Here is a 14,074-nt window from a genome sequence, read left to right on the forward strand (position 1 = left end):
TTTCATGAATGTTTGTTCTCTCAGTATTTTGGCTACTTAATAGTTGACTATCATTTGCTCTAAATATGCTCTCTAGACTTCTACTCTGAGCTCTCTCCTATTGTATAAATTCATATGCTTTGCATTTAAATTGGTTTCTTATTTAATATTTGACTTTTCAGGTGGGTTATCTGTCAGCTTCAATAAGGTCTGTTGCAGATGCGAGGGTGGGCGACACAATTACTCATTTTGCAAGAAAAGCGGAGACCTCTCTGCCAGGATATGAGGAGGCTACACCGATGGTGTTTTGTGGTCTTTTTCCTGTTGATGCTGACCAGTACAACCTTTGCTATCTTATTGTCAAAGTTTGTACTTATCATAAGCTTTTTTTTTTAATTCCTTAAAACTAAACCACATTTTTATTGATTTTTTGTAGATTTCCTGAGCTGCGTGATGCGTTGGAAAAACTTCAACTTAATGATGCAGCACTACGGGTGAGTAACTGAAAAATGGAAATCGACATATTTGTTAGGGATAATAATTGAGTTCGCAGGTCTTTTGACTTAGCACTGTTTGAACGTCAATTATACGACTTGTCCTCTATTTGTCCATGGGTATTTGTATGAGTGCTTTGATGGAGTGGTATCAACATTTGTATCTTCTCAGTTCCGTTTAGCAGCTTGGACGACCATTTCCATCTTCTAAGGGTCTGTTTGGGGCAGCTGTAGCTTAATAATAAGCTGTTGCGTAGCGGCTGACTGTTTGTTTGTTTTTTGCGGTTTAAAACAACTGTGCTACAGCTCTTTTTGGACAAAAATCATCATTTTGCCCCTGTATAGTAATATTATTTGCAACAGAACTGTCATACCAGTACATTCTATACTTTAAATACAAATCTTCATTACAAAACAATACAAAATAAATATAGACACTTCACTTAACAGTGAGTATCATGACTACTAAAATTAAGAAAATGACTATTAAAATAACAATTAATAATATAATAATATTATTTTTATGTATCTGTAAGGTTTTAGTGAACTCAGTATATAAAACGAATCTGTCGCTACAAGAAGATATTAGATCTTATAAAAAAAAATGGTTCTTGTCCTTAATCAACATAATACCAAATTCGTGTGTCACATATGCATAACACTAAAAAAAGACCACCCAGAAGAACCTCAAAAGAAAGAGAACTTGGTTGTCTTCATTAGAATTTCACATGTGACACCAACCAATGACGACATACAGACCATCTAGAAGAACCTATAAGGTCTAACGTTTTATCATAAGCCTCTAAAAACTACAAAAATAAACAGAAATGCAAAGAAAAAAACACATACAAATTGTGTAAAAACCCAAAATAGTAAATATCAAATGTATAAGGAACATAAATAAACATTAACTATATAAAATACTGATACAATAAGTAGTAAATTTTTTTAACAACCATTACAATTAATAATATGATAAAACTAACATTCCCTCCAATCACCCTCCAACTATCGCATTCGTAATTAATTTGCCAACTCTACTATCTCGCTCGCAACTTCTCCGTTTTTAGTGCAGTTCTCGGGAACATCATTTTTGGTCTGTGACAAAGACTGACCAAGGCGGTACTCATATGCCTCGGCAGGGATATGTTCATTATCCTCGTCCGTCCTACAAAAATTGATGTTGTTGCGGGAAGGATGCCTCCGAATATAATTGTGAAGATTAATCTTGACAATCACAATCTCCACCTGTTTGGGAATCAGGTAAGATGACATATTGCGAAGTATAACTCATTTTTACTTTCAAACACCAAAAGTCTTCTCAATAACACCGTAAGGATGAATATCTTTTGTTAAACATTTCTTTCTTACTCCGCGCGACATTGCTGACTCGCTCAAAATTAGGTAGTTGGTATCTCGTATCAAGATATGACTTGAGATACCCTCGCTGCTACAGATACCCAACATCGACCAAATAATATTTACCTGATGCGAATTGAATGAAAATTGTTGAAGGAAAAAAAGAATTATGAGAGTTGTTTAGTCTCAAGCAAACCTGTGGGTAGATGTGGAAAGTTATATTTATTATTCAGTGTTGCAGATTTGAATATCCGCCTGTCATGTGCACTACCCTCTCAACTGGTCATAACAAAAATAAAACATATGTTGAAGTTGCATACCGCAATGACATTTTACATCGGGGATCCACAACGACCGATGAATGTTATCTTCTCATTATTTAGAAGACGTGCACTAATGTGTGTTTCATCGATTCTCCGATACAATTCTAGAAAAATAACGAATGGTTACGTAATTACAATATTTTTATGAAATTTGAATGTAATAAATTGAAGAAATTATCTTAAAGTACAGAATATACCGTGCATCATGCGAAATCTCTGTAGGGGTCCGTTCGAATGTTAGATCTGTTGGTTTTATGATCTTTGAAGAAAGACTGACAAGTACATTCAACTTTACTGAGAAGTATCTCCAAATAGTTTCGGAAGAGTACTGAAATTGCTCCATAACTCCTTAAAATGATTCATTCTATGACAATATGTAGAGGGTTATTGTTAACATCTCTCGCGAAGTCGTTCTAGAAGAGCTATGGAGTTCATGATTTCTGTATGGTTCTTCCAATAATCGGTGAGTACCGCCTATGTCATGTGGTGTATATTACTAAATCACCTGAGGTGATTTATCTCGGCGGTAATCTATTAAACCACCTGAGGTCTGACTCCCCATCGTGGTGAAGAAGTGACAACACTTTAGAGTGTCGGTCATCCTCAGCAGGCAAACGATCAACTCGAAGGAGGTGAGGTCGGTCGTATCAGTCCGATCTTTGTAGGAGTTGAGCGATGGAGCTGTGAACATTTTAGCGGGTTCAACAACAGAGTTCTATTAGGAGAACACATTCTTCTGCTGACGGGAGGTCTCCGTGTGCCCGAGCCTGTCTATCTATCAATGAGGACCCAACACTGTCTTGGTGCCAGTGATCTTTTGCTCTTTATTCAACCAACAAGGCCCTTTGATCGTTGGGTGTCAGTTCTTCCCTAGGGTTTGGTTCCCTTATTCCCGCTGCTACTTCTCTAATGGCTTCTAACATTTGGCCCAACATCTAGTCTTTTAGCTCTTGGATCTGCTGCTACACAAATTCCTAATGCACTCCATGTTCACTGTTTCTCCTTGATGGGCTTCTTCTCCTGGTGCTCCTCTTCTTGTTGGTGGTATGATCCACGCTCACCACACCTTTCTAGCATGTTGAATTCGGATCTATCCTGTGGATCACACCGAAGGAATAAAACATAAAATAGGAGAGAGAGTACACGATAAAAATCTGATTGTTTTAAAGGCGATTTATTAACTCTATATTGTATAAATGAATCAGTGAAAAATTACATGGCTGCCCCCACTTTTATGAGGGCGTTACAGGATATTTTAGCCATATAAAAGTATGGAGAATCTACATTCAACACCCAATTCTTATGCATTTACTTATCTCATATCCAAACTTTAATTTTTACACCTAAAACACCTTTCTCTATGTATACATAGGTTAGGATGCTTAGGGTGTAAACATTGAAGTTTGGGTGCGAGATAAGTAAATCCATAAGAATTGGGTGCTATGTAAATTTTTGACAAAATAAATAAGTCCATGGTTCGACTACCCTATCGCTCAGTCGGTGGAGATTGATAATCCTTAGGTCGAAAAGGTACGTTTGGTCGATTCACTTGAGTTAGGGTGGTCGGTTGGCTCTTGTGATCCTTCGGTCGTTCGAACTTCGCTTGGTCGACTTGAATTAACTGTTTGATTTTTTCGATCTTACTGTCGATTGTTGAGCCTTGAATGAGAAGCCCAAGCTGTTGGGGTGGAACTAAGCTGTTAGGTAGTGGGTGAGTTGTCATAATTTGACAGGTAGTCTCCCACTTTGTCAAGAGATCCATCTAGAGAGTTTAATGAATGTTTAGTGATGAGAATCTTAGATCTCCTGATGTGTCTTTGAGATTCCTGCAAGGTGTCTGGCGATGCTTGAACGAGAGCTAGACCGGTTCCTTCTTTAAGTCTCAATCTTTGACTTGGACGACCTTCGTTCAGTGGGCCCTGAGTCCTACTTTGAGGGAGTTGTAGCTTATCAATGAGATCCTTTGGTCTTTTGCTGATGTGATTTTTGTTCTTTTGATGGGCTATACTTGACCCTAATTTAGTCTTTTAATCTGTTGAATTTCTTCGAGATTGACGCATTTCTAACATACAAGTATCATTTTGAACCACAGAATTAAAGCCATCTTGATTACTGAAGAAACAGCCATGGACCTTAGTGGAAACTTCGAATTATTTGCCTAGTTTTTTTACGAAGTCCTTTTTTTTTCCTTGAAACCATTTTATTTCTATTCCATATGACAAGTCTGGTCTTTCTCATTTCTAGTTTTTCTACAGTATGCAATGGACATTTTAAGAAGTTAATATCTTCGGTTTATTTTGATGAATACCTTTTTTTTATTAACTCTATGGAACATTTTTTTGCATCAAATACCAATGTTGCATTGTCGCAGTTTGAACCTGAAACTTCAAGTGCCATGGGCTTTGGTTTTCGGTGTGGCTTCTTAGGTCTTCTTCATATGGAGATTGTTCAGGTAAGACAATAAAGAAGATGTCCACTTTATTGAAATTATCAATGGCTTTTGATGGTGACTTATAATTCTGTTATGTATGTCATGGTTTTCTTTTGTTTTCTATTTTCCAGGAAAGGCTTGAGAGGGAATATCGCTTGACCTTAATAACAACAGCACCTAGTGTGGTTTACCGTGTCAACTGTGTGAATGGTGATACTGTAAATTTTTTGAGATCCATTCTACAGTTCTTGAATTTTTTTGTATGCGTTATCATTCTCATTTTTTTGGAGTAGATTGCTAATTATTAGTTTCATTTTGTTGTTGAAATTTATTCACAGCAAGAAGAAAAATTATTCTTTCATGCTTAAAATTAATGATGTACTTCAGTTATTTGTCCTTTACATTTTTCCTCTATTGTGCTAATGGCCAGAGCCAAACTGAGTGGCTCTTCTTTCGATTCCTTTCCAATTTTCAGCATATTTCATTTTATCCTTTTATTCCTTTCTAGTCATTTTTTACATATGTTTAGTATTAGGGTTTGGATTTTGAGGATTTTATCATTTCTTCTATTGGAATAGGCTTCGGCGTCTCTGGTTTCTCCTTATAGGGCCGTATCTAAGGGCGAGTGGTGTTCCGGCTGTGTCTCATTCAAAAGTGGTGACTATCCTTGACTATCCCTTCTTCCGCAACCATCCCTCCACTGCCGCGTTTCCGTACCTGTTGCACCAACTCAGGAGAACAGTGCCTCTGATGTTCCTGCAGCCCCCACACCTTCCTGCCGCCCTTGCCAGCCTCCTATCACCTTACTTTCGCCTGCAAACCAACCTACCAGCCTCTTGCTACCCATCTGCCGCTTCCTTGCCTTCCGTATCCCCTACTGCAGCTGCTGGATAGCCCCTATAGCTGTTTCCTGCAGTCCAGTTCGCTCACCTTGCTGTCACCCCCAAACAATAACTACTTCTGTTATCGCTGTCATTCTGCTGTCTTGCCACATGGGCTTGCTGCCATCCCCAAACCAAAACCCCACAATCCCCGTGATGATGCTATTACTGCTTATCGACATCCCTACCACAATTTCAGCCCTTATCATGCCGTCCACACCACGCACCACCGCCTCTGAATCAATCCCTTGTGGGGGCATCTGTGTGTAGTGTCGTTGTTGTTTTCCCTTTTATTTATGTTTGGTTGTAATCACATATTTATTTTCAGTAATAATATTTATTTTTCTATTGTTGTTTAGGTTAACTCTGGTATAACTAATTTTCTGGGAAAAAAAGTAATTCAATAAGCTAGATGAAATCTTAATTCATATTTGGTGGATGAAAGTTATTTAGGAGGGCCATTAAAGAAAGTGACTAATTAGGATGAAAGTTTAAGGATTTGTATGCTTAACAGCTGCGAAGTAGAATGCAAAAACAAATTTATCCACTTAATAACATGATAAAATTTAAATACATGTTCAGTTTTTTGTATTGAGGTTCATTGTGTCCTACTCAAATATGGCCCGGCTATATGAAAAGCCTTCACCAAGGTTAGTTTCCCCAATCATGCACTTAACAATAAATCTTAATGTCTGTCATATTGAAAACCTTTTAATTTGTCACCATTTCTTTTTGGTAGTTTAATAGTTTTAAGACCGGAACCTAGTGCACGTAGGATTTCTTGTAGGTCACCACTTAAACCATTTTTTAAGAACGCAAGGCCTAGTGCATATTCAGATTCATGCTTTCTGGATTAGGCACCAACTTGGTTCACATGTTTTCCAAGCCTGCTAGATAGACTGATGCAGCATGAAGGCATTGGTAATACTCTGATACTAAGTATACAAAATGATTCATATTAGCATTATTTTTAATGCCATAGTACAAGTTGATGTTGGGAACATTGTATAAAATTTTTGTGGGATTCTCGATTTTATTAGGGTTTCTGATTCAATTTTTATGGAAAATTTCATGTTAGCAATCTTTGGAGGGTTTTCATTTTAGGGAGTTTGAGGGAGAGGCGACCACCTTTATTCCTTTGAGCAAATTGTGTGAATTAGTGAGAGAGTGAGAGAGAGAGACTTGGTGGAGAGACCAAACTCATAAGGGGGGGAGATGTGTATCAAGAAAGGCCTTAGCTGAAGGCGAGGGAGTGCAGTCCAATTATATTATTAGGTATGAATGACATTCCAAACCTTAAGGACCAATTTATATAGGAAAAACTTTAAGTTTTATTTACATAATTTCCAGTTAAGTTATTAAAAAATAATTTCTGATATATTAACAAATTTATATTGAATCATAAAATGAAATAAAGTATGTTTAATTACTTGAAGTAGAAAAGAAAAAAAGACTAGTCGGTTAGCTTCTTCGGATAGTGAATTAAATTTGATTGTAGATATAATAATGATGCCATTCGGATGAAGTTTACGCAATAGTGATAATTATGGTGCTAGATCTATCTAAGTGTCTGGATGCAATTGTGGACTAGTAATCTGATGGATTGGTGTTGCAAAATTTTTTAGATGTTCCACTATCAATTCCCATGTGCTATTAAAACTCTCCTTTAAGGGGCTGTTTGGTTGGTAATATTTGTCGTGTACTATAATTCATTTATAGGGATTTGAAAAAATTAAGTGTTTGGTATGAAGAAGTACAAGTACAATGTTAAGTTTCAATAAATTTAAAGTTTACTCCTCAGTTTATTTTGGCTGAATTTAGAATTCGGCCGATTTGATCGAATTTGAATTATACTGTAAATAGCTATTGGCAAATTGTCGCCCGTTGCCACCCCGCATTGCCTGTTTCGGCCGCCGGCCCCCGCCCGTCACCCACCTCCCCCCACACCCGACCTCCTAAGTAAAGTATTATATTTTTTTCAATCTACTTCAAACCAAACAAAAAAATATAAAGTTTTGTGTCTATTTTACAGTATTTCAAACAACAAAAAAGTATTTCAAATATATTTTAATAATAGTACTCCACAAATTTTTTACATTCTACTTAATTTTCAGCGAACCAAACAAACCCCTAAGTAGTTAAATGTTACACATGAGTTCAGCAGTTATCTGATCCTCACATCCCCCAAGCATTCAGCTAGCTCAAACCTTTTGGTCTCAAGGAATCCAACTAAATTATGTCTACCCGCCAAGGATTAGTGGCAAATCATCAGTATGACCCATCAACTTTGAAGAAACTTGGTGTCACCATGTGGTACCCGAGACCTGCCATCCAAAAAGTCATATAATTGTTTAGGAGTAATCATCATTGAGATCATTATTCTAACTGTCCCAAGGTCTTTTTGTTCTATAAAATGGGCTTCAGGGCTTATTTTTATGAAATGCAGATTAAAATTAGATTTTTTTTGCTCTAGTAATTATCACACCCCTTTCAATATATCTTTTAGTTTTTTGTCGGCGTTTAAAAGGGGGAAGCTGCGTTTGGGGGTCGCCCGTAAGAAGCTGTCGGTCTCTCTCCTCGTGTTCTCCACTACTTCGGACTCTACCACTTTCTGCTCTCCCTTTCTCACACAATTCTCTTCTCATTCCCTCTATTATTTTTCTCTTACTTGTGCTTCTTTCTCTTTAGATTGGCACTCCCTTTCTCACACAACTATTTTTTCATTCCCCTCTACCATTCTCCCTCCCGCCTTCTTTACCTCTCTCTCCCCTTGTGAATTCTTTCTGCCAGATTTTATTCCTCTGTTCTCTCTGTTTAGACTTACTTCTTTCTTGTTTGTCTCTCCTTGTCCCTCCTGTTTTCTCCCTGACACATCTCTTGCACATTGTGTAATGCCCAATTTTTTATAAATCGGGTAAAATTTAATTACTTTAAAATAATTTTATGAAATTTTACATTTTCAACTATCAATTTAATTTATAACAGTATGTATAAATTATGGATGTATTGGGAGATATAAAAATATTAAATAAAATATTAATTAAACTTAATTAAATTTCTAATCAATTCTTAATAAATTTCAACCCCTCTACCATTACTCAAGCAACGTTGCAGCATCCCACTTTGCGAAGTATGCAATGGCGGCATGGGGTTTTGATGGTTGAGATTACACATGAGGGAAATAAATGTATAAGGTATTTTGTATATCCCATTCCCCTCCCCGAATTCATTTCCCTCCAAGCTCTCTGTTCGAGTACTATAGCCGAGCAGAACGGGCACGAACAACAAAGAGTTGTGGCTCTCGGGTCGAACTTCTTGGAAGAAATTGGTAAGAGAATCCTCACTTTCATGTTGTTTGGAACATTTATTTCCTTGCAATCTTTTTCCATGATTTGTCGTTAGTTGGGGCTTTTCTGCGTTCCAGTTATTGTAGCTGGAGGCGAAACCAAGAGGCAGCTCTCAGGTAAGGCTATTTAGGGAAATCAAACAACATGAGAGGGTAAGAGGGGGAGCAAAGTGGAAGGAGGAAGGGAGGGAATATAAGAAACCTTTAAGGAGAATTTATATGGGGAAGCCCTTTTAAGGTAAAGATTTGGCAAGGAAATTATGTTTGGGGTTACATTAAAACTTAAGCTAGAATTTCATGAAATTCTAAGGGGATTATGATTTCAGATGATTGGCTCTAAGTGGTGGTGAGCTCGAGGAGAGTTTGAGGTCACTCGTCATATTGCAGCTTCGTTGATTTAGGTGAAATAATTATGTGTTAAATTAAGAAAAATATCTTTCTGTAGTATTTCTACTTGATTTATTAATGCGCTACTTTATTTAGAAATATTTGCATATTATTGAATACTTGTACATGTTATATGAATTTGAGCTTGAACTAACGCTCATGATATTTATGGTTTTACTATTTTTTTAATCTTGTAAACATATTTATTAAATCGTTATTTATAGGTATTTGTATGCTGTTGTATATGCGTATGATACATGATTTGCATTTGATGAATGATTATTATAAGAATTATGTTTGATGAAATATCGTAAGTATTGTGATAGTATGCTATTTCATGAATGCCTGTAGGTATGAATGATAGGGAATAATGAGATTTCCGACTCCTGATATTTAGATAGAGATGAAACTGTTGGTATCAAGAGGTTGTTGATAACTGTTATCACGGGAGGGGTCTAACATTTATCAATAATTAATTTTAGCCGCGGGCCGGGTGACAACTCAATAACATGAAATTAAATAAGTATAGCTAATACCTATGCAATTACTGGTGACATTCTTAAGACAACAGTTAATAATTATAAAATCATTTTGGATATTATTATGATTGTCTATAAATGAATGAAATATATGCTTGTTGCATTTATTATTCTTTAGAGATAATTGAATGAAATTTCCCTTCCAAGAGAACGGATGTTTACGCTAGACGCACGTAAGTCTTCTTCTTTCTTCTTTCTCCCACTTTGCTCGGCTAGGGCACAACTCCCATAAGCAAAGCCTCCTCTTCTCGTTATTTTTCTCCACCGATCGGCTCGGTCACGCACACTAACATTCCTTCCTCTTCTTCCTTTTCCTTCTCCTTCCTTGTCTCCCACTCGCTCTCTTGCTCAGTTCTGTGATTCCAAAATGAGCGAGACACTAGCCTCAAGTGAAACCATCGAGATTGTTATTCAATCCCGCTGATTCAATTTTTTTTTTTAATTTCACTCATTACAATCCCCTCTCCTTATAAAAATTTCTTCATTTAACTTTAAAAAGTTTAATACAAAAACAAGCATGCCTTATCTGGAGAGTTGGGGAAATATTTCTTGTATATCTGAAACTTTCTTTCAAGTAGCGTCCTTCTTTGAGCCATTGCTTCCATAGTAGGCTTAGACTAACCATTGAGATTTGACTTGATCCTTGTTTATCAATCCATTTTTCCTCATGCATAATCATAGTGGCACAGTTACATCATAAAATTGAATGTTATTTCTGATGAATCTTGATAATAAATTGGAGCCTAGAGGACCCCATTTCTCATTACCGTCTAGAACTTGAGAAATTAAATGAGGAAAACTCTCTTATTGGACTGATCATATTATGCAAAATTTTAGATATTTGTCTTATTTTTATTATGTTTTTGCTTAAAATGTAATTGGTCGTCTATCATCCATATGTACATGCACATGTATGCTCTATTGAATGGTGCCACTAGTTATGAGAGCTCGAGAAGCTTATTGAAAAATTAATTAGTTCTTCCTTGTAAAGTGCAATATCATAATTTAAATTGTCTAAATTATTGAGTGACGGCGAGGATTTTAATTATTTACAGACTTTTTATATGCAGATTGAATGCTCAAACCCATCTTTACTTCCAGAGCCAGGAAAGAGAACATCAATTGAAGAGCCAATTGTGAAGGTTAATTTTTCAGGATATTTTCATCTTTTTTAGACGTTGACTTATGTTTCTAAATATGGTGATCACAACATGCATATTGACCACAATCATGGTGTAGATTGAAATGATTACGCCTAAAGATTACATTGGCCCTCTCATGGAGCTTGGTCAGGAAAGAAGAGGTGTTTTCAAAGAAATGAACTACATAACCGAGGGAAGAGCATCTATTGTTTACGAGTTACCATTAGCAGAGGCAATACTTTAGCAAACTTTTGACTTCTTGTCATTACTATATACTTGTGAAAGATCTATATTCCTTTGTATGTATATTTTTATCTGTGTGCATCCTTAAAGTTATCAACATATTGGCTAAATATTTTTATCTACAGATGGTTGGTGACTTCTTTGACCAGCTGAAGTCTAGAAGCAAGGGATATGCTAGTATGGAATACTCTTTTGTCGGGTATAAAAGTACATGAAAGTCTTTTTTTTCTTTTTGCATGTTATCCGTGATTTTTTGTATTAAAAAACAATCAGTCAGTTCTGACAGTTTGTAAATTTCGTGAATAGATACAGCATGAACAATTGGACTAATAAGATGTTCAGTTTATTTGAACTGTTAATCAATAAAGTACTAACATAAAAAATTCTGTTGCAGCTAGAGTTATATGAAACTTGCAAAATTTTATATATGTCATTGGCACAAAATAATTGAATGAACCTGTCTTAGTGTTGCTTTTAAGTGTCCTGTGTTAATTGTGCTCTATGGAAAGGTGTGGTGTTATTAATTCATCCTTAAAATTAATATTGTTGGCTAGTATGCATTTATTATCAACAGAAATAATGCTATTATGAATTAGTAGTCTAGAATCTTGATTGCATAACATCTTCACCATCTATCAATACATCATGACTTCAGATATTATTAAGGTAGTATGATTGATAGACTATTTGTGTTAATCATCGTTAGCCTTATCTCGATGGACTCATCTATTTGAAAAAATATTCCGTCCAGACATCCGCGGCCATGTCGCCAGCCGTTAACGTGTATGGTGTTGTAACCGCCGGTGGTTGACCATTCGGACGTGCAGTGTCTGGACGGAATATTTTCTCCATCTATTTGAGGCTGGGTCTATGAATTCTTTCTTGTTTTTTTTTTGTGTGGTATGAGGTTTTAACTATCCTTCACGTTTGAGTAACACTTTGTATTACATCATTGATGTGGGAGCTTTTCGCTTCCACGGGATTCCACGGAATAGATAGGATCCTACGATCTCATTGAATTTTAGAACAAGAAATTGTGGATTTCTGCGATCGCATGAGAGTTGTGTGCCCATGATACCATCTCATTACCTATTTCAACCCAATTTCTATCATTTGGATTTTTTCGCTATTTCTTGTCTCTAATTAGGTAATTTTCTTTTGCGAAACTTTTATATATTTTATATTCTGGTTGTTTTAGGATTTTAGCTATTGTTTTTTGTGTTTTGGAGACGTTTCTCTTATTTATACTCTACAGATTGTTTTATTATCTTTCTTTTGCAAGTGGTGTGCATGTGCCTTGCTTAGGAACTGGCGGTGGAACTTTCTCACCTTTTGGCTATTTGACCAATGTTCTCAATACTGACAGTCATTGGACGCCTGACTGGACGCCACTTATATCCTTCCAAATGCCATTAGACTCGTGTATTATCATAGCATTGCTATCCAACAGCCATTTCCCTGTTGAATTTATGACGATCTCGCCCGGGGATTGGAATTAACCAAGACCGATACAGATGGTCGGACGGAGGAGGTTAATATTTTTTTTCATATTTCTTTTCAAACTTAGTTATTTAACCAATGAAAGTGTCACTAATTAAATTAATTTAAAGAAATATATTTAAAATTACCTCGTTAATCGTTGATTGTTTAATTAGCCTGAAAATTTAATTTAAAATAATAATAAGCTAAATAGGTTAGTGAATATTTATGCTCTTAAACGGTAGTAATATAAAGAAAAAGAAAGCAAAATTCATGTTAGTTAACTTTTAATAGATCAATATAAACATTTAACATGTTATTTGATAAATTATTATATTAATATCATTTCAATATCATTATATATTTGTACAACTGTCACAGGAGTACCGTATAAAAGCTTTGTGTCATTTAAGACACATCAATATCAATTTCCTTTTTCATATACATGCACGAGTATTTTAGTGTTCCTTTACTAGTACCATTAAGGGTGACTCCATCATAGCCAGTCATGCACATACAAACAATCCACATGTACATATCATTCATATGTTCATCACATTCAATTCAAAATACTATAATGTATGATCATAAGTAGCTACTAACATTCATAATATATGACTGATAAAGAAAAAATCTTAATCAGAATAAAGCATTTATAAGTGTCATTAACTGCAAAATAATTGAGAAAAAATAAATTATTACTATAGATTAAATATACGAGCACTCATCTCGATGTCAATTAAATTATTATTTGACTTGTCTGAACGTTAACTCTTTTAAATTTGAAAGCCTAAAATAAACGTGATAAACATTATATACATGTATATACATATATATGTATATACAGATATGTATATACATGTATATGTATATACATGTATATACATATATATGTATATATATGTATATAAGTCTAAAGGCAAATATATTCATAAATGGAAAGGTACAAATAGTTTGGATGACAGAACCCAAATTGACACCCTAACCACCCGACCTCTAACACACACGTAGAAATACATGTATATAAAAAAAAAAAAGATTAAAAAGTAGACAGAAAAAAGCACGCCAATAGTCTGCCTACACTCGCAAATTCGGTTAGCATACGAAAGATCCAATTAGCATTGTCTTTGCCTCTGGTTCTACGACGGGAGCTAGCTAATAAATTGTTAAGTTTACTGTCATTACGCGAAACAACTAATGTATCACCCATCAAGTTTGGTAATAGGTCTTTATTCTTCTTCCTCTTTCTGGTTGTATAAACCTGTCAATCCTCATCCGAGGATTGACTCATCTGATGAGCAGATTGGTCCAGAGGTGGTCGGAAAGTTGTAGGTTGTTGCACATCATGAGCCCATATATATATATCTATACATATATGTATATATATATATGTACATATATATATATATATGTATACATATATGTATATATATATATATATACATATATATATATATATGTATACATATAT

At 35.4% G+C, this 14,074-nt stretch overlaps 1 protein-coding gene across 2 annotated transcripts in view; it reads left to right on the forward strand.

Annotated features, from left to right (window-relative positions):
* Positions 1 to 14,074, forward strand: part of LOC110023036 (translation factor GUF1 homolog, chloroplastic) — a 147,862-nt gene that overhangs the window by 103,541 nt on the left and 30,247 nt on the right. For both annotated transcript variants that reach the window (XM_020722246.1, XM_020722247.1), the window contains exons 11-17: positions 162 to 316; positions 416 to 473; positions 4,527 to 4,607; positions 4,718 to 4,804; positions 10,810 to 10,881; positions 10,979 to 11,113; positions 11,250 to 11,323. In XM_020722246.1, coding sequence (XP_020577905.1) covers positions 162 to 316; positions 416 to 473; positions 4,527 to 4,607; positions 4,718 to 4,804; positions 10,810 to 10,881; positions 10,979 to 11,113; positions 11,250 to 11,323 — 662 coding nt within the window. The remainder of the gene's footprint in view (positions 1 to 161; positions 317 to 415; positions 474 to 4,526; positions 4,608 to 4,717; positions 4,805 to 10,809; positions 10,882 to 10,978; positions 11,114 to 11,249; positions 11,324 to 14,074) is intronic.

Source organism: Phalaenopsis equestris, unplaced genomic scaffold (genome assembly GCF_001263595.1).
Source record: "Phalaenopsis equestris unplaced genomic scaffold, ASM126359v1 Scaffold000206, whole genome shotgun sequence".
NCBI lineage: Eukaryota > Viridiplantae > Streptophyta > Magnoliopsida > Asparagales > Orchidaceae > Phalaenopsis > Phalaenopsis equestris.